Here is a 24,327-nt window from a genome sequence, read left to right as displayed (position 1 = left end):
CCCCTCCCCTCGCCCCTCCCCCTCTTTAGCCCCGCCCCCTCCTCCCCGCCCCTCCCCCACCCACCCAGGGCCCCTCCCGCGGGTGATTCCCGAGCCCGAGGCCCCTCCCGAAGCCTCCGGGACCCCCCAAAATCCCCCCAAAATTTGAGGAGGGGGAGGGGAGAGGGGGAGGAATCCCCCCCCCACCCTTTAAAATCCGCCCCTCCCCCCCCAGAAAATTCCCAAAAAAATTAAATCCCGGGAATTTTTTAATTTATTTATTTTATTTATTCCTGATTTTTCCCCCCCTCCCCCTCCCCCATTTTCGCACCCCCCCCCCACGCGCCCCTCCCCCACCCGTGGGAACATCCCGCACCCCCCCCCCCAAAAAAAAAAAAATCCCCTCCCCCCACCCCGATTTTTTTTGGGATTTTTTTCCCGGATTTTTATTTTTTCTTGGAATTTTGGGAAGATCGGGCAAGGTAAGGAAGCGCCCCTCCCCCACCGCCCCCTCCCCGAATTAATTTGGGGGGGTGGGGGTGGGGTCGCGGAAAAATTTGGGGGGTGGGGGGGGGTTCGGAGTGGGGGAGGGGTGGGAAAAAATTGGGGGAGGGGCGAAAAAGTTGGGGGAGGGGCGGGGGAAAATGGGGGAGGGGTCTTGGGGTTTTTGGGGGGGTAAAAATGGGGGAGGGGTCGCAAAAATTTGGGGGGAGGGGCAGGAATTGGGGCAGGGGTCTCAGAGTGGGGGGAGGGGCCTGGAATTTGGGGGGAGGGGTCCCAGAGTGGGGGGAGGGGCCTGGAATTTGGGGGGAGGGGTCCCAGAGTGGGGGGAGGGGCCTGGAAATTGGGGGAGGGGTCACAAATATTTGGGGAGGGGTCCTAGAGTAGGGGGAGGGGCCTGGAATTTGGGGGAGGGGCAGAAATTGGGGCAGGGGTCCCAAAAGTTGGGGGAGGGGCGGGGGAAAATGGGGGAGGGGTCTTGGGGTTTTTGGGGGGGTAAAAATGGGGGAGGGGTCGCAAAAATGTGGGGGGAGGGGCAGGAATTGGGGCAGGGGTCTCAGAGTGGGGGGAGGGGCCTGGAATTTGGGGGAGGGGTCTCAAAAATTTGGGGAGGGGCAAAAATTGTGGGAGGGGTCTCAAAATTTGGGGAGGGGTCTTGGATTTGGGGGAGGGGCCTGGAATTGGGGGGAGGGGTCTCAAAAATTTGGGGAGGGGTCCCAGAGTTGGGGGAGGGCTCCCATAGTGGGGGGAGGGGCCTGAAATTGGGGGAGGGGTCCTGGAGTTGGGGGAGGGGTCTCAGATTTGGGGGAGGGGTCTCAGATTTGGGGGAGGGGCAGAAATTGGGGGAGGGGTCCCAAATCCGATGGGGGAGGGGCCAATTTGGGGACCCCTCCCCCAATTTGTGAGACCCCTCCCCCAATTCTTGGTCCCTCCCCCTCAATTCTTGGCCCCTCCCCCCAAAATTTCCCGGGTTTTGTCTTTTGGGGGGCGTGGTCAAAAGGGGGGGCGTGGCCTCACAGCTGTCCCTCCCCCACCGGGGTTTAATTAGGATTATGCAAATGAGGATTAATTAGGGAAGGGTCGGCGAGGTGGGGGAGGGGTTCAAATCCTTCCCCTCCCCCACGCTGGGCTCAGTGGTCGTAATTATTAATTATTAGCTCATTATTTAATAATCAGTCATTTGCATAAAATTAATAATCGTTTAGTGGGTGTCCCCAGTGGGATCAGTGTCACTTTTGGGGTGTCCCCAGTGGGCTCTGTGTCACTTTTGGGGTGTCCCCAATGGGGTCAGTGTCACTTTTGGGGTGTCCCCAATGGGGTCTGTGTCACTTTTGGGGTGTCCCCAATGGGGTCTGTGTCACTTTTGGGGTGTCCCCAGTGGGGTCTGTGTCACTTTTGGGGTGTCCCCAATGGGGTCAGTGTCACTTTTGGGGTGTCCCCTATAGGATCTGTCCCTTATAGGATCAGTGTCACTTTTGGGGTGTCCCCAGTGGGGTCAGTGTCACTTTTGGGGTGTCCCCTATAGGGACAGTGTCACTTTTGGGGTGTCCCCAATGGGATCTGTGTCACTTTTGGGGTGTCCCCAGTGGGATCTGTGTCACTTTTGGGGTGTCCCCTATAGGGACAGTGTCACTTTTGGGGTGTCCCCAATGGGGTCTGTGTCACTTTTGGGGTGTCCCCAATGGGGTCTGTGTCACTTTTGGGGTGTCCCAATGGGGTCTGTGTCACTTTTGGGGTGTCCCCAATGGGGTCTGTGTCACTTTTGGGGTGTCCCCAATGGGATCTGTGTCACTTTTGGGGTGTCCCAATGGGATCTGTGTCACTTTTGGGGTGTCCCCAATGGGGTCAGTGTCACTTTTGGGGTGTCCCCTATAGGGACAGTGTCACTTTTGGGGTGTCCCCAGTGGGGTATGTGTCACTTTTGGGGTGTCCCCAGTGGGGTCTGTGTCACTTTTGGGGTGTCCCCAGTGGGATCTGTGTCACTTTTGGGGTGTCCCCAATAGGATCTGTGTCACTTTTGGGGTGTCCCCAGTGGGGTCAGTGTCACTTTTGGGGTGTCCCCAGTGGGGTCAGTGTCACTTTTGGGGTGTCCCCAGTGGGGTCAGTGTCACTTTTGGGGTGTCCCCAATGGGATCAGTGTCACTTTTGGGGTGTCCCCAATGGGATCAGTGTCACTTTTGGGGTGTCCCCAATGGCATCTGTGTCACTTTTGGGGTGTCCCCAATGGGGTCAGTGTCACTTTTGGGGTGTCCCCAATGGGATCAGTGTCACTTTTGGGGTGTCCCCAGTGGGCTCTGTGTCACTTTTGGGGTGTCCCCTATAGGGACATTGTCACTTTTGGGGTGTCCCCAATGGGGTCTGTGTCACTTTTGGGGTGTCCCCAGTGGGCTCTGTGTCACTTTTGGGGTGTCCCCAATGGGGTCAGTGTCACTTTTGGGGTGTCCCCAATGGGGTCCGTGTCACTTTTGGGGTGTCCCCAGTGGGATCAGTGTCACTTTTGGGGTGTCCCCAATGGGGTCTGTGTCACTTTTGGGGTGTCCCCAATGGGGTCAGTGTCACTTTTGGGGTGTCCCCTATAGGATCTGTCCCCTATAGGATCAGTGTCACTTTTGGGGTGTCCCCAGTGGGGTCTGTGTCACTTTTGGGGTGTCCCCAGTGGGCTCTGTGTCACTTTTGGGGTGTCCCCTATAGGGACATTGTCACTTTTGGGGTGTCCCCAATGGGCTCTGTGTCACTTTTGGGGTGTCCCCTATAGGATCTGTGTCACTTTTGGGGTGTCCCCAGTGGGATCTGTGTCACTTTTGGGGTGTCCCCAATGGGATCTGTGTCACTTTTGGGGTGTCCCCCATGGGGTCAGTGTCACTTTTGGGGTGTCCCCAGTGGGCTTTGTGTCACTTTTGGGGTGTCCCCAATGGGCTCTGTGTCACTTTTGGGGTGTCCCCAGTGGGCTTTGTGTCACTTTTGGGGTGTCCCCAATGGGCTCTGTGTCACATTTGGGGTGTCCCCAATGGGGTCAGTGTCACTTTTGGGGTGTCCCCTATAGGATCTGTCCCTTATAGGATCAGTGTCACTTTTGGGGTGTCCCCAGTGGGATTTGTGTCACTTTTGGGGTGTCCCCAATGGCGTCTGTGTCACTTTTGGTGTGTCCCCAGTGGGATCTGTGTCACTTTTGGGGTGTCCCCAGTGGCATCTGTGTCACTTTTGGGGTGTCCCCAGTGGGGTCTGTGTCACTTTTGGGGTGTCCCCAATGGGATCTGTGTCACTTTTGGGGTGTCCCCAGTGGGGTCAGTGTCACTTTTGGGGTGTCCCCAATGGGGTCCGTGTCACTTTTGGGGTGTCCCCTATAGGATCTGTCCCTTATAGGATCAGTGTCACTTTTGGGGTGTCCCCAGTGGGGTCAGTGTCACTTTTGGGGTGTCCCCTATAGGGACAGTGTCACTTTTGGGGTGTCCCCAGTGGGGTCTGTGTCACTTTTGGGGTGTCCCCAATGGGGTCTGTGTCACTTTTGGGGTGTCCCCAGTGGGGTCTGTGTCACTTTTGGGGTGTCCCCAATGGGATTTGTGTCACTTTTGGGGTGTCCCCAATGGGGTCTGTATCACTTTTGGGGTGTCCCCAGTGGGGTCTGTGTCACTTTTGGGGTGTCCCCAATGGGCTCTGTGTCACATTTGGGGTGTCCCCAGTGGGCTCTGTGTCACTTTTGGGGTGTCCCCAGTGGGGTCTGTGTCACTTTTGGGGTGTCCCCTATAGGATCTGTCCCCTATAGGATCAGTGTCACTTTTGGGGTGTCCCCAGTGGGGTCTGTGTCACTTTTGGGGTGTCCCCAGTGGGATCTGTGTCACTTTTGGGGTGTCCCCAGTGGGGTCAGTGTCACTTTTGGGGTGTCCCCAGATGCCACCGCCGTCGCTGTCCCCGCTGTCCCCTCTGCTGCTGCTGCTCCTCTCCAGCTCCGCTCGCGCCGCCGTCCACGTCAACCTCACCGAAGGTACCCCGAGTCCCAAATTTTTGGGGTCAATCCCGAATTTTTTGGGACAATCCCAAATTTTTGGGGTCAATCCCAACTTTTTTGGTGTTCCCAACCCCAAATCCCAAATTTTTTGGGGTCAAGCCCACGTTTTTTGGTGTCCCCAACCCCATAACTCCATCCCCAACCCCATAATTCCATCTCCAACCCCACATTTTTTGGTGTCCCCAATCCCACATCTTTTGGTGTCCCCAAATCCCACGTTTTTTATTGTCTTCAACCCCAAATCCCAAATTTTTGGGGTCAACCCCACGTTTTTTGGTGTCCCCAACCCCATATTTTCATCTCCAACCCCAAATTTCCATCCCAAATCCCAAATTCTTGGGGTCCACCCCACGTTTTTTGGTGTCCCCAACCCCGTAGCTCCATCCCCAACCCCACATTTTCGTCCCCAACCCCTTATTTTTGTCCCCAACCCCACGTTTTTTTGGTGTCCCCAATCCCACATTTTTTGGTGTCCCAAATCCCACGTTTTTTAGTGTCCCCAACCCCAAATCCCAAATTTTTGGGGTCAACCCCACGTTTTTTGGTGTCCTCAACCCCATAACTCCACCCCCAACCCCATAACTCCATCTCCAACCCCATAACTCCATCCTCAACCCCACGTTTTTTGGTGTCCCCAACCCCATATTTCCATCTCCAACCCCAAATCTCCATCCCAAATCCCAAACTTTTGTCCCCAAACGCCGTTTGTCGGTGTCCCCCAGGCTGCCAGATCATCCACCCTCCGCGGGACGGCGGCATCCGCTACCGGGGGCTGACGCCGGACGAGGTTCGGAGCGTCCGGTTCCTGCCCTTCGACTACGAGATCGAGTACGTGTGCCGGCCCGAGCGCGAGATCGTGGGGCCCAAGGTGCGCAAGTGCCAGCGCGACGGCACCTGGACGGCCATGGGCCACCCCAGCCGCTGCCGTGAGTGCCACCGAGATGTCACTCGGGGTCTTGGTCACCATCCTATCAGTGTTCCATCCCAAAGAGGTTCTCATCCCATCAGCGTCTCCATCTTGTCTCCATCCCGTCATTGTCACCATCCCATCAATGTCCCCATCCCATCAATGTCACCATCTTGGCTCCGTCCCATGAATGTCCCCATCCCATCATTGTCACCATCTCATGAAGGTCCCCATCCCATCAATGTCACCATCCCATCAACGTCTCCATCTTGGCTCCGTCCCATCATTGTCACCATCCCATCATTGTCACCATCCCATCAATGTCCCCATCCCATCAACGTCTCCATCTTGTCTCCATCCCGTCATTGTCACCATGCCATCAACGTCGCCATCCCATAAAAGTTCTCATCTTATCAATGTCACCATCTTGTCCCCATCCCATCATTGTCACCATCCCATGAAGGTCCTCATTCCATCAATGTCCCCATCCCATCAACGTCTCCATCTTGGCACCATCCCAATAATGCCACCATCCCATCATTGTCACCATCTCATCATCATCTCCATCTTGTCCCCATCCCATCAATGTCACCATCCCATCATTGTCCCCATCCCATCAACGTCCCCATCTTGTCACCGCCTCCTCGTTGTCCCCATTCTGTCACTGTCCCCGCCCATCGTGGGGCCCAAGGCGCGCAAGTGCCGGCGCGACGGCACCTGGACGGCCATGGGCCACCCCAGCCGCTGCCGTGAGTGCCACCAAGATGTCACTCGGGGTCTTGGTCACCATCCTATCAGCATCTCCATCTTATCTTCATCCCATTGTTGTCACCATCCTCTCAATGTCACCATCTTGTCTCCATCCCGTCATTGTCCCCATCCCATCAATGTCTCCATCTTGGCACCATCTCATCAACGTCACCATCCCATCAACGTCTCAATCTTGTCCCCATCCCATCATTGTCACCATCCCATCATTGTCACCATCCCATCATTGTCATCATCCCATCAACGTCTCCATCTTGGCTCCGTCCCATCATTGTCACCATCCCATCAATGTCACCATCCCATCAATGTCACCATCTTCTCACCATCTCATCAACGTCGCCATCCCATCAACATCTCCATCTTGGCACCGTCCCATCAATGTCCCCATCCCATCATTGTCACCATCCCATGAAGGTCCTCATCCCATCAACATCACCATCCCATCAACGTCACCATCCCATCAATGTCACCATCTTGGCTCTGTCCCATCAATGTCACCATCCCATCAATGTCCCCATCCCATCAACGTCCCCATCTTGTCACCGCCTCATCGTTGTCCCCATTCTGTCACTGTCCCCACCCATCATGGGGCCCAAGGTGCGCAAGTGCCGGCGCGACGGCACCTGGACGGCCATGGGCCACCCCAGCCGCTGCCGTGAGTGCCACCGAGATGTCACTCGGGGTCTTGGTCACCATCCCATTGTCATCTCCATCTTCCTTCCATCATTGTCACCTCCATCTTATCTTCTTCTCATCATTGTCACCATCCCATCAATGTCACCATCTTGTCCCCATCCCATCATTGTCACCATCTCATGAAGGTCCTCATCCCATCATTGTCACCATCGCATCAACGTCTCCATCTTGTCCCCATCCCATCATTGTCACCATCCCATCATTGTCACCATCCCATCAGCGTCGCCATCCCATAAAAGTTCTCATCTTATCAATGTCACCATCTTGTCCCCATCCCATCATTGTCACCATCCCATGAAGGTCCTCATCCCATCATTGTCACCATCGCATCAACGTCTCCATCTTGTCCCCATCCCATCATTGTCACCATCCCATCAATGTCCCCATCCTATCATTGTCACCATCCGATCAATGTCTCCATCTTGTCCCCATCCCATCAACGTCTCCATCTTGGCACCGTCCCATCAACGTCACCATCCCATCATTGTCACCATCCCATCAATGTCACCATCTTGTCCCCATCCCATCAACGTCCCCATCCCATCAACGTCTCCATCCCGTCCTCGTCCACTTTGGAGCCACCACCGAATGTCCATTTTGGGGCCACCAATTTTGGCCGTTTGGTGACCCATTTTGGGGCCACCACCCCACGTTGATTTTGGGCTCACCAACGTCCATTTTGGGGCCACCACCCAACGTCCATTTTGGGGTTCACCAACATCAATTTTGGGGCCACCACCCCACGTCCATTTTGGGTTCACCAACGTCAATTTCGGGGCCATCACCCAATGCTGATTTCGGGGCCACCACCCCACGTTGATTTTGGGGTCACCAATGTCCATTTTGGGGCCACCACTCCACGTCCATTTTGGGGTCACCAACGTCAATTTTGGGGCCACCACCCTGACATCCATTTTGGGGCCACCTTCAACGTCCATTTTGGGGCCACCACTCCACGTCCATTTTGGGGTCACCAACGTCCATTTTGGGGCCACCACCCCAATGTCCACTTTGGGGCCACCACCCCACGTTGATTTTGGGGTTCACCAATGTCCATTTTGGGGCCACCACCCCACATCCATTTTGGGGTCACCAACGTCCATTTTGGGGCCACCACCCAACATCCACTTTGGGGCCACCACCCCACGTCCATTTTGAGGCCACCACCCCACGTTGATTTTGGGGTCACCAACGTCCATTTTGAGGCCACCAACGTCCATTTTGGGGCCACCACCCCACATTGATTTTGGGGGTCACCAACGTCAATTTTGGGGCCACCACCCCACATCCATTTTGGGGTCACCAATGTCCATTTTGGGGCCACCACCCCACGTTGATTTTGGGGTTCACCAACCTCAATTTTGGAGCCACCACTCCACGTCCACTTTGGGGCCACCACCAACGTCCAGTTTGGGGTCACCACCCAACGTCCACTTTGGAGCCACCACCCCACGTTGATTTTGGGGTCACCAACGTCCATTTTGGGGCCACCACCCCACGTTGATTTTGGGGTTCACCAACGTCAATTTTGGGGCCACCACCCTGACATCCATTTTGGGGCCACCACCCCACGTCCATTTTGGGGCCACCACCAACATCCACTTTGAGGTCACCACTGTCAATTTTGGGGCCACCACCCAACGTCCACTTTGGGGTCACCACCAAACGTCCATTTTGGGGTTCACCAATATCAATTTTGGGGCCACCACCCAACGTCCATTTTGGGGCCACCACCCAACATCCACTTTGGGGCCACCACCCCACGTCCATTTTGAGGCCACCACCCCACGTTGATTTTGGGGTCACCAACGTCCATTTTGAGGCCACCACCGTCCATTTTGGGGCCACCACCCCACGTTGATTTTGGGGGTCACCAACGTCCATTTTGAGGCCACCAACGTCCATTTTGGGGCCACCACCCCACTTTGATTTTGGGGTCACCAACGTCCATTTTGGGGCCACCACCCCAATGTCCACTTTGGAGCCACCACCCCACATGGATTTTGGAGGTCACCAACGTCAATTTTGGGGCCACCACCCCACATTGATTTTGGGGTCACCAACGTCAATTTTGGGGCCACCACCCCCACGTCCATTTTGGGGTCACCACCAACGTCCCCTCTAGAGCCACCACCCCACGTTGATTTTGGGGTCACCAACGTCCATTTTGAGGCCACCAACGTCCATTTTGGGGCCACCACTCCACATCCATTTTGGGGGTCACCAACGTCCATTTTGGGGCCACCACCCCACGTTGATTTTGGGGTCACCAACGTCCATTTTGAGGCCACCAACGTCCATTTTGGGGCCACCACTCCACATCCATTTTGGGGGTCACCAACGTCCATTTTGGGGCCACCACTCCACGTCGATTTTGGGGTCACCAACGTCCATTTTGGGGCCACCACTCCACATCCATTTTGGGGTCACCAACGTCCATTTTGGGGCCACCACCCCACGTTGATTTTGGGGTTCACCAACATCAATTTTGGAGCCACCACTCCACGTCCACTTTGGGGCCACCACCAACGTCCAGTTTGGGGTCACCACCCAACGTCCACTTTGGAGCCACCACCCCACGTTGATTTTGGGGGTCACCAACGTCAATTTTGGGGCCACCACCCCCACGTCCATTTTGGGGTCACCACCAACGTCCCCTCTAGAGCCACCACCCCACATTGATTTTGGGGTCACCAACGTCAATTTTGGGGTCACCAACATCCATTTTGGGGCCACCACCCAACGTCCATTTTGGGGCCACCACCCAACATCCACTTTGGGGCCACCACCCCACGTCCATTTTGAGGCCACCACCCCACGTTGATTTTGGGGTCACCAACGTCCATTTTGAGGCCACCGACGTCCATTTTGGGGCCACCACCCCGTGTCCACCCCCCCGACCCGTCTCCCCGTTGTCCCCGCAGTGCGGACGTGTCCCAAGGCGCACCTGAGCCTGGAGAACGGCCAGGTGGCCACGGGGGCCATGGAGAGGGTCCCGGTGGAGGGCACCTGGGCCAGGTTCTCCTGCCAGCCCGGCTTCCGCCTGCTGGGCGCCGCGCGCAGCGACTGCACCAAGAGCGGCCGCTGGAGCGAGCCCAAGCCCCAGTGCCTGCGTCAGTGCCGCGCTGCCGGGGCTTTTGGGGGGTTTTGGGGTTCTTGGGATCTTCTGAGAAGGTCCTTGGGGTCTTCTTGGTGTTGGGGTTTGGGGTTTTGGGGTTTTTATGGGGTTTTGGGGGGTTTTGGGATCTTCTGAGAAGGTTCTTGGGGTGGTCTCGGTGTTGGGGTTTGGGGTTTTGTGGTTTTTGGGGGGTTTTGGGGTTTTTGGGATCTTCTGAGAAGGTCCTTGGGGTCTTCTTGGTGTTGGGGTTTGGGGTTTTTATGGGGTTTTGGGGGGTTTTGGGATCTTCTGAGAAGGTTCTTGGAGTTGGGGTTTGGGTTCTTGGGGTGTTCCTGGTGTTGGGATTTGGGGTTTTGGGGTTTTTGTGGGGTTTTGGGGTTTTTGGGATCTTCTGAGAAGGTCCTTGGGGTCTTCTTGGTGTTGGGGTTTGGGTTTTTTGGGTTTTTATGGCTTTTTGGGGTTTTTATGGGGTTTTTATGGGGTTTGGGATCTTCTGAGAAGGTTCTTGGGCTGGTCTCGGTGTTGGGGTTTGGGGTTTTGTGGTTTTTGGGGGGTTTTGGGGTTTTTGGGATCATCTGAGAAGGTCCTTGGGGTGTTCCTGGAGTTGGGGTTTGGGGTTTTGGGGTTTTTATGGGGTTTTTATGGGGTTCTTGGGATCTTCTGAGAAGGTCCTTGGGGTGGTCTTGGTGTTGGGGTTTGGGGTTTTTATGGGGTTTTGGGGGTTCTTGGGATCATCTAAGAAGGTCCTTGGGATGTTCTTGGAGTTGGGGTTTGGGTTCTTGTGGTGTTCCTGGAGTTGGGGTTTGGGGTTTTGGGGTTTTTGTGGGGTTTTGGGGTTCTTGGGATCTTCTGAGAAGGTTCTTGGGGTCTTCTTGGTGTTGGGGTTTGGGTTTTTTGGGTTTTTATGGCTTTATGGGGTTTTTATGGGGTTTTTATGGGGTTTTTGGGATCTTCTGAGAAGGTTCTTGGGGTCTTCTTGGTGTTGGGGTTTGGGGTTTTGGGGTTTTGATGGGGTTTTGGGGTTTTTGGGATCTTCTGAGAAGGTTCTTGGGGTGGTCTCGGTGTTGGGGTTTGGGGTTTTGTGGTTTTTGTGGGGTTTTGGGGTTTTTGGGATCTTCTGAGAAGGGTCTTGGGGTGGTCTTGGAGTTGGGGTTTGGGGTTTTTATGGGGTTTTGGGGTTTTTATGGGGTTTTGGGGGTTCTTGGGATCTTCTGAGAAGGTCCTTGGGGTCTTCTTGGTGTTGGGGTTTGAGGTTTTTATGGGGTTTTTGGGGGTTTTGGGATCTTCTGAGAAGGTTCTTGGAGTTGGGGTTTGGGTTCTTGGGGTGTTCCTGGTGTTGGGGTTTGGGTTTTTTGGGTTTTTATGGCTTTTTGGGGTTTTTATGGGGTTTTTATGGGGTTCTTGGGATCTTCTGAGAAGGTCCTTGGGGTGGTCTTGGAGTTGGGGTTTGGGGTTTTGGGGTTTTTTATGGGGTTTTGGGGTTTTTGGGATCATCTGAGAAGGTCCTTGGGCTGGTCTCGGTGTTGGGGTTTGGGGTTTTGTGGTTTTTGGGGGGTTTTGGGGTTTTTGGGATCTTCTGAGAAGGTTCTTGTGGTGTTCCTGGAGTTGGGGTTTGGGTTCTTGTGGTGTTCATGGAGTTAGGATTTGGGGTTTTGGGGTTTTTATGGGGTTTTGGAATCTTCTGAGAAGGTTCTTGGGGTCTTCTTGGTGTTGGGGTTTGGGGTTTTGGGGTTTTTATGGGGTTTTTATGGGGTTTTGGGATCTTCTGAGAAGGTCCTTGTGGTGTTCCTGGAGTTGGGGTTTGGGGTTTTGGGGTTTTTTATGGGGTTTTGGGGTTTTTGGGATCTTCTGAGAAGGTCCTTGGGGTGGTCTTGGAGTTGGGGTTTGGGTACTTGTGGTGTTCCTGGAGTTGGGGTTTGGGGTTTTGGGATCTTCTGAGAAGGTTCTTGGGGTGGTCTTGGAGTTGGGGTTTGGGGTTTTTATGGGGTTTTTATGGGGTTTTGGGGGTTTTGGGATCTTCTGAGAAGGTTCTTGGAGTTGGGGTTTGGGTTCTTGGGGTGTTCCTGGTGTTGGGGTTTGGGTTTTTTGGGTTTTTATGGCTTTTTGGGGTTTTTATGGGGTTTTTATGGGGTTCTTGGGATCTTCTGAGAAGGTTCTTGGGGTCTTCTTGGTGTTGGGGTTTGGGGTTTTGTGGTTTTTGGGGGGTTTTGGGGTTTTTGGGATCATCTGAGAAGGTGTTCTTGGAGTTGGGGTTTGGGTTCTTGGGGCGTTCCTGGAGTTGGGGTTTGGGGTTTTGGGGTTTTTGTGGGGTTTTGGGGTTTTTGGGATCTTCTGAGAAGGTTCTTGGGGTGGTCTTGGTGTTGGGGTTTGGGGTTTTGGGGTTTTTATGGAGTTTTTGGGGTTTTTGGGATCTTCTGAGAAGGTTCTTGGGGTGGTCTTGGAGTTGGGGTTTGGGTTCTTGTGGTGTTCATGGAGTTAGGATTTGGGGTTTTGGGGTTTTTATGGGGTTTTTGGGATCTTCTGAGAAGGTCCTTGTGGTGTTCCTGGAGTTGGGGTTTGGGGTTTTGGGGTTTTGATGGGGTTTTGGGGTTTTTGGGATCTTCTGAGAAGGTTCTTGTGGTGTTCCTGGAGTTGGGGTTTGGGGTTTTGGGGTTTTGATGGGGTTTTGGGGTTTTTGGGATCTTCTGAGAAGGTTCTTGGGATGTTCTTGGAGTTGGGGTTTGGGTTCTTGGGGCGTTCTTGGAGTTAGGATTTGGGGTTTTGGGGTTTTTGGGTTTTTGGGTTTTTTGGGGTTGGTTTTGGGGTTTTGGGGTTTGGGGTTTGAGGTTTTTGGGGTTGGTTTTGGGGTTTGAGGTTTTGAGGTTTTTGGGGTTGGTTTTGGGGTTTTTGGGGTTTGAGGTTTTGGGGTTTGAGGTTTTGAGGTTTTTGGGGTTGGTTTTGGGGTTTTGGGGTTTGAGGTTTTGAGGTTTTTGGGGTTTGAGGTTTTGAGGTTTTTGGGGTTTGGGGTTTTGGGGTTTGAGGTTTTGAGGTTTTTGGGGTTGGTTTTGGGGTTTTTGGGGTTTGGGGTTTTTTGGGGTTGGTTTTGGGGTTTTGGGGTTTTTGGGGTTTGGGGTTTTTTGGGGTTGGTTTTGGGGTTTTTGGGCTTTGAGGTTTTGGGGTTTGAGGTTTTGAGGTTTTTGGGGTTGGTTTTGGGGTTTTGGGGTTTGAGGTTTTGGGGTTTGAGGTTTTGAGGTTTTTGGGGTTGGTTTTGGGGTTTGAGGTTTTGAGGTTTTTGGGGTTGGTTTTGGGGTTTTGAGGTTTGAGGTTTTGGGGTTTGAGGTTTTGAGGTTTTTGGGGTTGGTTTTGGGGTTTTTGGGGTTTGGGGTTTTTTGGGGTTGGTTTTGGGGTTTTGCGGTTTGTGGTTTGAGGTTTCTGGGGTTGGTTTTGGGGTTTGAGGTTTTGAGGTTTTTGGGGTTGGTTTTGGGGTTTTTGGGGTTTGAGGTTTTGGGGTTTTTGGGGTTTGAGGTTTTGGGGTTTGAGGTTTTGAGGTTTTTGGGGTTGGTTTTGGGGTTTTGGGGTTTGAGGTTTTGGGGTTTGAGGTTTTGAGGTTTTTGGGGTTGGTTTTGGGGTTTTGGGGTTTGGGGTTTTGGGGTTTGAGGTTTTTGGGGTTGGTTTTGGGGTTTTTGGGGTTTGGGGTTTTTTGGGGTTGGTTTTGGGGTTTTTGGGGTTTGGGGTTTTTTGGGGTTGGTTTTGGGGTTTTGCGGTTTGTGGTTTGAGGTTTCTGGGGTTGGTTTTGGGGTTTGAGGTTTTGAGGTTTTGGGGTTGGTTTTGGGGTTTTTGGGGTTTGAGGTTTTGGGGTTTTTGGGGTTTGAGGTTTTGGGGTTTGAGGTTTTGAGGTTTTTGGGGTTGGTTTTGGGGTTTTGGGGTTTGAGGTTTTGGGGTTTGAGGTTTTGAGGTTTTTGGGGTTGGTTTTGGGGTTTTGGGGTTTGGGGTTTTGGGGTTTGAGGTTTTTGGGGTTGGTTTTGGGGTTTTTGGGGTTTGGGGTTTTTTGGGGTTGGTTTTGGGGTTTTTGGGGTTTGGGGTTTTTTGGGGTTGGTTTTGGGGTTTTGGGGTTTGAGGTTTTGGGGTTTGAGGTTTTGAGGTTTTTGGGGTTGGTTTTGGGGTTTTGGGGTTTGGGGTTTTGGGGTTTGAGGTTTTGGGGTTGGTTTTGGGGTTTTTGGGGTTTGAGGTTTTGGGGTTTGAGGTTTTGAGGTTTTTGGGGTTGGTTTTGGGGTTTTTGGGGTTTGGGGTTTTTTGGGGTTGATTTTGTGGTTTTTGGGGTTTGAGGTTTTGGGGTTTGAGGTTTTGAGGTTTTTGGGGTTGGTTTTGGGGTTTTTGGGGTTTGGGGTTTTTTAGGGTTGGTTTTGGGGTTTTGGGGTTTGAGGTTTTGGGGTTTTTGGGGTTGGTTTTGGGGTTTTTGGGGTTTGGGGTTTTTTGGGGTTGGTTTTGGGGTTTTTGGGGTTGGTTTTGGGGTTTTGGGGTTTGAGGTTTTGAGGTTTTTGGGGTTGGTTTTGGGGTTTTTGGGGTTTGGGTTTTTTTGGGGTTGGTTTTGGGGTTTTTGGGGTTGGTTTTGGGGTTTGAGGTTTTGAGGTTTTTGGGGTTGGTTTTGGGGTTTTTGGGGTTTGGGGTTTTGGGGTTTGAGGTTTTGAGGTTTTTGGGGTTGGTTTTGGGGTTTTGGGGTTTGAGGTTTTGGGGTTTGAGGTTTTGAGGTTTTTGGGGTTGGTTTTGGGGTTTTGGGGTTTGGGGTTTTGGGGTTTGAGGTTTTTGGGGTTGGTTTTGGGGTTTTTGGGGTTTGGGGTTTTTTGGGGTTGGTTTTGGGGTTTTTGGGGTTTGGGGGGGTTTTTTGGGGTTGGTTTTGGGGTTTTGGGGTTTGAGGTTTTGGGGTTTGAGGTTTTGAGGTTTTTGGGGTTGGTTTTGGGGTTTTGGGGTTTGGGGTTTTGGGGTTTGAGGTTTTGGGGTTGGTTTTGGGGTTTTTGGGGTTTGAGGTTTTGGGGTTTGAGGTTTTGAGGTTTTTGGGGTTGGTTTTGGGGTTTTTGGGGTTTGGGGTTTTTTGGGGTTGATTTTGTGGTTTTTGGGGTTTGAGGTTTTGGGGTTTGAGGTTTTGAGGTTTTTGGGGTTGGTTTTGGGGTTTTTGGGGTTTGGGGTTTTTTAGGGTTGGTTTTGGGGTTTTGGGGTTTGAGGTTTTGGGGTTTTTGGGGTTGGTTTTGGGGTTTTTGGGGTTTGGGGTTTTTTGGGGTTGGTTTTGGGGTTTTTGGGGTTGGTTTTGGGGTTTTGGGGTTTGAGGTTTTGGGGTTTTTGGGGTTGGTTTTGGGGTTTTTGGGGTTTGGGGTTTTTTAGGGTTGATTTTGAGGTTTTTGGGGTTGGTTTTGGGGTTTTGGAGTTTGAGGTTTTGGGGTGTTTGTGGGGTTTGAGGTTTTGGGGTTTGAGGTTTTGAGGTTTTTGGGGTTGGTTTTGGGGTTTTGGGGTTTGAGGTTTTGAGGTTTTTGGGGTTGGTTTTGGGGTTTTGGGGTTTGAGGTTTTGAGGTTTTTGGGGTTGGTTTTGGGGTTTTTGGGGTTTGGGTTTTTTTGGGGTTGGTTTTGGGGTTTTTGGGGTTGGTTTTGGGGTTTGAGGTTTTGAGGTTTTTGGGGTTGGTTTTGGGGTTTTGGGGGTTTGGGGTTTTGGGGTTTGAGGTTTTGAGGTTTTTGGGGTTGGTTTTGGGGTTTTGGGGTTTGAGGTTTTGAGGTTTTTGGGGTTTTGGGGTTTTGGGGTTTTGGGGTTTGAGGTTTTGGGGTGTTTGTGGGGTTTGGGGTTTCCGCGAAGGTTCTTGGGGTTTTTTGGGGCGGGGTCTCCGTGTGACTCAGTTTCCCCTCAGGGATTTTTTGGGGGGGATTTTTGGGGTCTCTCTGCGTGACTCAGTTTCCCTTTGGGAGGAATTCCCTGGGATTTTTTGGGGGGGATTTTTGGGATTTTTTGGGGGGGATTTTGGGGATTTCTGGGATATTTTTTGGGGATTTCTGGGATATTTTTTGGGGGGATTTTTGGGGGAATTTCTGGGATATTTTGGGGGAAATTTCTGGGATTTTTTGGGGGGGATTTTTGGGGTCTCTCTGCGTGACTTAGTTTCCCTTTGGGAGGAATTCCCTGGGATTTTTGGGGGGAGATTTTTCGGATTTTTTTGGGGATTTTGGGGATTTTTTGGCGGGGATTTTTGGGATTTCTGGGATATTTGTTGGGGATTTCTGGGATTTTTTTTGGGGAATTTCTGGGATATTTTTTGGGGGGAATTTCTGGAATTATTTTGGGGGGAATTTCTGGGGTTTTTTGGGGGGAATTTCTGGGAATTTTTTTGGGGGGAAAATTCTGGGATTTTTTGGGGGGGATTTCTGGGATTTTTGGGGGGAAATTTCTGGGATATTTTTTGGGGGAATTTCTGGAATTATTTTGGGGGGAATTTCTGGGATATTTTTTGGGGGGAATTTCTGGAATTATTTTGGGGGGAATTTCTGGGGTTTTTTGGGGGGAATTTCTGGGAATTTTTTTGGGGGGAAAATTCTGGGATTTTTTGGGGAGGATTTCTGGGATTTTTGGGGGGAAATTTCTGGGATATTTTTTGGGGGGAATTTCTGGAATTATTTTGGGGGGAATTTCTGGGGTTTTTGGGGGATTTCTGGGATTTTTGGGGGATTTCTGGGATTTGGTTTTTTTTGGGGTTTCTGGGATTTTGGGGGGATTTTTGGGGGGATTTCTGGGATTTTTTGGGGGTTATTTCTGGGATATTTTTGGGGGGATTTTTTGGGAATTTCTGGGAATTTTGGGGGGAATTTCTGGGAATTTTTGGGGGAAAATTCTGGGATTTTTTTGGGGGGGGAATTTCTGGGTTTTCGGGGTCTCTCTGCGTGACTCAGTTTCCCCTCCCCCCCACAGCTCATCGCCCCCTCTCAGGTGAGTCTCGCCCCTCCCCCAATTTCCCTTCCCTTATGGGGGGGGGGTGGGGACCCCAAAACCGCCCCAGGGCCCCTCCCCCTCCTCTTCCTCCCCTTCTCCCTCCTCCTCCTCCTCCTCCTCCCTCCCAGCCTTCCTCCCCCCTCCTCCTCCTCCTCCTCCTCCCAGCCTTCCTCGCTCCTCCTCTTCCTCCTCCCCCCATCTCCCTCCTCCTCCTCCCAGCCTTCATCTTCCTCCTCCCCCTCCTCCATTTCCCAGCCTTCCTCCTCCTCCTCCTCCTCCCAGCCTTCCTCCTCCTCCTCCTCCATTTCCCAGCCTTCCTCCTCCTCCTCCTCCTCCCAGCCTTCATCTTCCTCTTCCTCCTCCATTTCCCAGCCTTCCTCCCCCCTCCTCCTCCCAAGCCTTCCTCGCTCCTCCTCCTCCCCCCATCTCCCTCCTCCTCATCCTCCTCCCAGCCTTCCTCCTCCTCCTCCTCCTCCTCCTCCTCCTCCTCCTCCTCCTCCTCCTCCTCCTCCTCCATTTCCCAGCCTTCCTCCCCCCTCCTCTTCCTCCTCCCAGCCTTCCTCCTCTTCCTCCTCCATTTCCCAGCCTTCCTCCCCCCTCCTCCTCCCAAGCCTTCCTCCCTCCCTCCTCCTCCTCCCCCATCTCCCTCCTCCTCCTCCTCCTCCCAGCCTTCCTCCATTTCCCAGCCTTCCTCCTCCTCCTCCTCCCAGCCTTCCTCGCTCCTCCTCTTCCTCCTCCCCCTCCCCCTCCCTCTCTCCCTCCTCCTTCTCCTCCTCTTCCTCCTCCCCCTCCCTCTCTCCATCCTCCTCCTCCTCCTCCCAGCCTTCCTCCATTTCCCAGCCTTCCTCCTCCTCCTCCTCCTCCTCCTCCTCATCCCCGGCTCCTTCCCCGCCGGATTCTCCGCCCCGAATTCCCGAATTTCCCCCTCCCCTCCCCCCCCCTCCGCCCTTTTCTCCATTTTTTTTCCCATTTTTTTGGGATTTTCCGTCCCTCTCCCTCCCCTCCCCCCGACCCTCTCCCCTCCCCTCCCTCCCCTCCTTTTCCGATCCCGCTTTTTTTCCCCCATTTCTCCATTTTCCCCGATTTTTTCCCCCTTTTTTCCCGATTTTTCCACCCCTTTTCCCGATTTTCCCCCTCCTCATCCCGATTTTTTCCCGATTTTTCCCATTTTCCCCCGATTTTTTCCCATTTTTTCCCCTCCTCATCCCGATTTTTTCCCGATTTCCCCCCATTTTTTCCCCTCCTCATCCCGATTTTTTCCCCGATTTTTCCCATTTTATCCCGATTTTATCCCGATTTCCCCCCACTTTTCCCCTCCTCATCCCGATTTTTCCCATCTTATCCCGATTTTTTCCCATTTTATCCCGATTTTATCCCGATTTCCCCCCATTTTTCCCCTCCTCATCCCAATTTTTCCCATTTTATCCCCATTTTTCCCCATTTTTCCCCTCCTCACCCCCATTTTCCCCCGATTTCCCCCACTTTTCCCCTCTTCATCCCGATTTTTCCCATTTTATCCCCATTTTTTCCCATTTTATCCCGATTTTTCCCATTTTATCCCGATTTTTCCCCATTTCCCCCTAATTTTTTCCCTCTTCCTCCCAAAATTTCCCCCTCTTTCTCCCTTAATTCCCCCCAATAATTCCCTTTCCCCATCCCAATAATTTCCCGTTTCCCCCCATTTTATCCTTATTTTTCCCCCCTTTTATTCCTCATTTTCCCCCCTTTTATTCCTCAATTTCCCCCATTTTATTCCTGATTTTTCCCCATTTTTTCCCTCTCATTTTCCCCCATTTTTCCTGATTTTTCCTCATATTTTTCCCCATTTTATTCCTCATTTTCCCCCATTTTTCCCTCTCATTTTCCCCTCATTTTCCCCCATTTTCCCTCATATTTTCCCCCCTTTTATTCCTCATTTTTCCCCTTTTATTCCTAATTTTTCCCCATTTTTCCTCCTTTTTTCCCTCTCATTTTCCCCTCATTTTCCCCCATTTTTCCCCATTTTTCCCTCTCATTTCCCCCAATTTTTCCCTGATTTTTCCTCATATTTTCCCCCCTTTTACTCCTCATTTTCCCCCTTTTTATTCCTCATTTTTCCCATTTTTTCCTCATTTTTTCCTCCTATTTCCCCCCATTTTATTCCTCATTTTTCCCCATTTTCCCCTCATATTTTCCCCCATTTTTTCCCATTTTCCCCCCATTTTCCCCCCTTTCTTCCCCCTCTTTTTCCCCCTTTTTCCCCCCTTTTTCCCCCCAAATTCCCCCAAATCCCCCAAATCCCAAACCCCCCTCAAACCCCCCCTCCCCCTCTCCCCTCCCCCTCCTGACGTCACCGCCTCCCCTCCCCCACCCCTTCCAAAACCCCACCAAAAAAAAACCCCAAAAAAACCCCAAAAAACCCCCAAAAACCCCCCAAAAAAACCCCAAAATAAATCAACCATGCCCCTCCTGGAATAAACCATGGCTGCCCCGAGGGCGGCGGCCGCCCCGCGGCTCCTGGCCGCCCTTTTGGGGTCGCTTTTGGGGTCGCTTTTGGGGCGCACGCCGGTGTCCGCTCTAGGCAAGAAGGCCGTCCACGTGGGGGCGCTCTTCCCCATGTCCGGCGGCTGGCCGGGGGGACAGGCGTGCCTGCCGGCCGTCAGGATGGCCCTGGAGGACATCAACGAGCGCCGCGACATCCTGCCCGACTACGAGCTCAAGCTCATCCACTACGACAGCAAGGTGAGGGATTTTGGGGCAAAACTTGGGGATTTTGGGGCAAAATTTGGGGATTTTGGGTCAAAATTTGGAGTTTCGGGGACAAAATTTGCGAGTTTGAGGTCAAAACTTGGGGTTGGAGGACATCAACGAGAGACGCAACATCCTGCCCGACTACGAGCTCAAGCTCATCCGCTACGACAGCAAGGTGAGGGGTTTTGGGGCAAAACTTGGGGATTTTGGGGCAAAATTTGGGATTTTTGCGTTGAAATTTGGAGATTTGGTGATGAAATTTGGGAGTTTGGGGTCAGAAGTTTGGGTTGGAGGACGTCAACGAGTGCCGGGACATCCTGCCCGACTACGAGCTCAAGCTCATCCACTACGACAGCAAGGTGAGGGCTTTTGGGGCAAAACTTGGGGGATTTTGGGGCAAAATTTGGGGATTTTGGGTCAAAATTTGGGGATTTTTGCGTCGAAATTTGGGAGTTTGAGGTCGAGATTTGGAGGGTTTGGGGTCAGAAGTTTGGGTTTGGAGGACGTCAACGAGCGCCGGGACATCCTGCCCGACTACGAGCTCAAGCTCATCCACTACGACAGCAAGGTGAGGGGTTTTGGGGCAAAACTTGGGGATTTTGGGTCAAAATGTGGGGATTTTAGGTCAAAATTTGGGGATTTGGGGTGAAAAACGGGGGATTTGGGGTCAAAAATTGGAGGATTTGGGGTCAGAAGTTTGGGTTGGAGGACGTCAACGAGCGCCGCGACATCCTGCCCGACTACGAGCTCAAGCTCATCCACTACGACAGCAAGGTGAGGGGTTTTGGGGCAAAACTTGGGGATTTTGGGTCAAAATGTGGGGATTTTAGGTCAAAATTTGGGATTTTTGCGTTGAAATTTGGAGATTTGGTGATGAAATTTGGGAGTTTGGGGTCAGAAGTTTGGGTTTGGAGGACGTCAACGAGAGACGGGACATCCTGCCCGACTACGAGCTCAAGCTCATCCACTACGACAGCAAGGTCAGGCCTTTTGGGGCAAAACTTGGGGATTTTGGGGCAAAATTTGGGTATTTTTGCGTCGAAATTTGGAGTTTCGGGGACAAAATTTGGGGGTTTGAGGTCAAAACTTGGGGTTGGAGGACGTCAACGAGAGACGGGACATCCTGCCCGACTACGAGCTCAAGCTCATCCACTACGACAGCAAGGTGAGGGGTTTTGGGGCAAAATCGGGGGATTTTGGGTCAAAATTTGGGGTTTTTGGGGCAAAATTTGGAGTTTTGGGGTGAAAAATGGGGGATTTGGGGTCAGGAACTGGGGTTGGGATGGTTCTGGAGAACATCAACGCGTGCCGGGACGTCCTGCCCGGCTGTGAGCTGAGACTCGTCTGCTGTGACTGCGAGGTGAGGGGGTTTTGGGGCCAGAATGTGGGATTTTGGGGTTTTGGGGTCAAGGTTTGGGATTGGACCCGGATTTGGGGTCAGGATTTGGGATTTGGGGTCAGGTTTGGGGTTGGGGTCAGTTTGGGGTCACTGGGGTCAGTTTGGGGTCAGGTTTGTGTTTGGGGTCAGGTTTGGGGTCAGTTTTGGGGTCACTGGGATGGAATTGGGGTCAGGTTTGGGGTGATTTTGGGGTGATTTTGGGGTCACGTTTGGGGTCAGTTTTGGGGTTGGGGTCAGTTTGGGGTGAGTTTGGGATCAGTTTTGGGGTCAGTTTGGGGTTTGGGGTGAGTTTGGGGTCATTTGGGTCAGGTTTGGGGTGATTTTGGGGTCAGTTTGGGGTCAGGTTTGGGATTGGGGTCAGGTTTGGGGTGAGTTTGGGATCAGTTTTGGGGTCAGTTTGGGGTTTGGGGTGAGTTTGGGGTCAGTTTTGGGGTCAGGTTTGGGTTCAGGGTCAGTTTGGGGTCACGTTTGGGATTGGGGTGAGTTTGCGGTCAGGTTTGGGATTTGGGTTATTTTGGGGTGAGTTTGGGGTCAGGTTTGTGGTCAGGTTTGGGATTGGGGTGAGTTTGGGGTGAGTTTGGGGTCACTGGGATGGGATTGGGGTCAGTTTGGGGTCACTGGGGTCAGTTTGGGGTCAGGTTTGGGGTTGGGGTCAGGTTTGGGGTGAGTTTGGGATCAGTTTTGGGGTCAGTTTGGGGTTTGGGGTGAGTTTGGGGTCAGTTTTGGGGTCAGGTTTGGGTTCAGGGTCAGTTTGGGGTCAGGTTTCGGATTGGGGTCAGTTTGGGGTCAGGTTTGCGTTTGGGGTCAGTTTGGGGTCAGGTTTGGGGTTGGGGTTGGGGTGAGTTTGGGATCAGTTTTGGGGTCAGTTTGGGGTCTTTGGGGTCAGTTTGGGGTCAGGTTTGGGTTTGGGTTTGGGGTGAGTTTGGGGTCAGGTTTGGGGTCAGTTTGGGGTCACTGGGATGGGATTGGGGTCAGGTTTGGGGTCAGGTTTGGCATTGGGGTCAGTTTGGGGTCAGTTTTGGGGTCACTGGGATGGATTTGGGGTCAGTTTTGGGATTGGGGTCAGTTTGGGGTCATTGGGGTCAGTCTGGGGTCAGGTTTGGGATTGGGGTCAGGTTTGGGGTGAGTTTGGGATCAGTTTTGGGTTTGGGGTGAGTTTGGGGTCAGGTTTGGGGTGAATTTGGGGTGAGTTTGGGGTGAGTTTGGGGTCATTTGGGTCAGTTTGGGGTCAGGTTTGGGGTCACCAGGATGGAATTGGGGTCAGGTTTGGGGTTGGGGTGAGTTTGGGGTCATTGGGGTGAATTTGGGGTCAGGTTTGGGATTGGGGTCAGTTTGGGGTCACTGGGGTGAGTTTTGGGGTCGGTTTTGGGGTCACTGGGATGGGATTGGGGTCAGGTTTGGGATTGGGGTGAGTTTGGGGTCAGGTTTGGGGTGACTTTGGGATCAGTTTTGGGGTGACGGGGATGGGATTTAGGGCACGAGCTCAGTAATGGGGTCGGGATTTAGGGCAGGAATTTGGGATTGGGGCCGGGATATGGGGCCCCAAAATCCCCATTTTCCCCCCCAAAAAACCCCAAAATTTTCCCCCAAAAAACCCCAAAATGTTCCCCCAAAAACCTCAAAATGTTCCCCCAAAACCCCAATTTTTTTCCCAAAAAAATCCCAATTTTTGCCCTAAAACCCCAAAATTTTCCCCCAAAATTCCCCCCCCAAATCCCCATTTTCCCCCCAAAACCCCACATTTTCCCCCAAAAAAATCCCCATTTTTCCCCCCAAAACCCCCAAAATTTTCTCCCCAAAAGTCCCAACTTTCCCCCAAAATTCCCCAAAATTTCCCCAAAAAAATCCCCATTTTTCCCCTCAAAACCCCAATATCTTCCCGCCTAAAACCCCCAAATTTCCAGCCCAAAAAATCCACATTTTCCCCCCAAAAATCCCCATTTTTTCCCCCCAAAACCCCGAATTTTCCTCTAAAAATCCCAATTCCCCCCCAAAAAATCTCAATTTTCTCCTTAAAAAATCCCAATTTACCCCCAAAAACCCCCAAAATTTCCCCCCCGACAACCCCCAAATTTCTCCCCAAAAAACCCCAAATTCCCCCCCCAAAATTCCCCGCAAGTTTCGCCCCAAAAACCCCAAAATTTTCCCCAAAAAACCCCAATTTTCCCTGAATTTTTGGCCGTCCCAAACCCCCCTAAAATCCCCCTTCCCCCCCCCCCCCACCGGTCACCATGGCAACGGGGAGAGGGGAGGGGGGAATGCCGCTGAGCGTTGCCATGGCAACGGGGAGAGGGGAGGGGGGAATGCCGCTGAGCGTTGCCATGGCGACGGGGGGGCGTGCTGCTGAGCGTTGCCATGGCGACGGGGCAATGCTGCCGAGCGTTGCCATGGCGACGGGGGGACGCCACCGCGCGTTGCCATGGCGACGGGGGGGTTGGGGGGGGGGGGCTCCTTTCCGTGCCCCGAATTCTTGATGGGATTTTTCCTTCGGAACGGGGGGGGGAAAATGGGAATTTTTGGGGTGAAAAATGGGATTTTTTGGGGTGAAAATGGGGTTGAAAAATGGGGTTTTTTTGGGGGTGAAAATGGGATTCTTTGGGGCGAAAAATGGGGTTTTTTGGGGGTTTTTTGGAATTTTTTGAGGTTAAAAATGGGATTTTTTTGGGATATTTTGGGGTTAAAAATGGGATTTTTCGGGGGGTGAAAAATGGGGTTTTTTGGGGGTGAAAAATGGGGTTTTTTTGGGGTGAAATGGGTTGAAAAATGGGATTTTTTGGGGATATTTTGGGGTGAAAAATGGGAGTTTTTAGGGTTGAAAATGGGGTTAAAAATGGGATTTTTTGGGGTTGAAAATGGGGTTAAAAATGGGATTTTTTGGGTTAAAAAATTGAATTTTTTGGGGGATTGAAAGTGGGATTTTTTTGGGATTGTAAATGGGGTTTTTGGGGGTCATTTTTAGGGTCATTTTTGGGGATTTTTGGGGTCATTTTTAGGTCATTTTTGGGTCATTTTGGAGCCATTTTTGGAGCCATTTTTGGGGCTTTTTTGGGGCATTTTTTGGGGCAATTTTTTGGATTTTTGGGCCGGAACTGGTTGAACCGGGATCGTCCCCGATTGTCCCCTCAGTGTGACCCCGGCCAGGCCACCAAGCTCTCATGGTCCCACCTGGCGCCATCTTGGATTTTGAGGTCCAACCACGAATTTTGGGGTTTTTGGGGCCATTTTGGGGCATTTTTTTGGGCCATTTTTGGGGTTTTTGGGTCGGAACCGGGCCGGAACT

General features: G+C 52.4%; 1 protein-coding gene across 1 annotated transcript; it reads left to right on the top strand.

Annotated features, from left to right (window-relative positions):
- Window positions 1-341: 341 nt before the first annotated feature.
- LOC119696552 (gamma-aminobutyric acid type B receptor subunit 1-like) lies at window positions 342-24,326 on the top strand (the record flags this gene model as incomplete). Its single annotated transcript, XM_038126295.1, has 7 exons — window positions 342-461; window positions 4,369-4,462; window positions 5,209-5,412; window positions 9,782-9,970; window positions 16,898-16,915; window positions 19,479-19,639; window positions 24,174-24,326. Coding segments are annotated over exons 2-7 (819 nt in total), but the record flags the coding sequence as incomplete, so codon positions are not given.
- Between the last annotated feature and the right edge of the window lies 1 nt (window position 24,327).

This window comes from Motacilla alba, unplaced genomic scaffold, assembly GCF_015832195.1.
Source record: "Motacilla alba alba isolate MOTALB_02 unplaced genomic scaffold, Motacilla_alba_V1.0_pri HiC_scaffold_34, whole genome shotgun sequence".
In the NCBI taxonomy this organism is placed as follows: domain Eukaryota; kingdom Metazoa; phylum Chordata; class Aves; order Passeriformes; family Motacillidae; genus Motacilla; species Motacilla alba.
The sequence above is the reverse complement of the archived record's forward strand: the minus strand, read 5'-3'. Positions and strand labels throughout refer to the sequence as shown.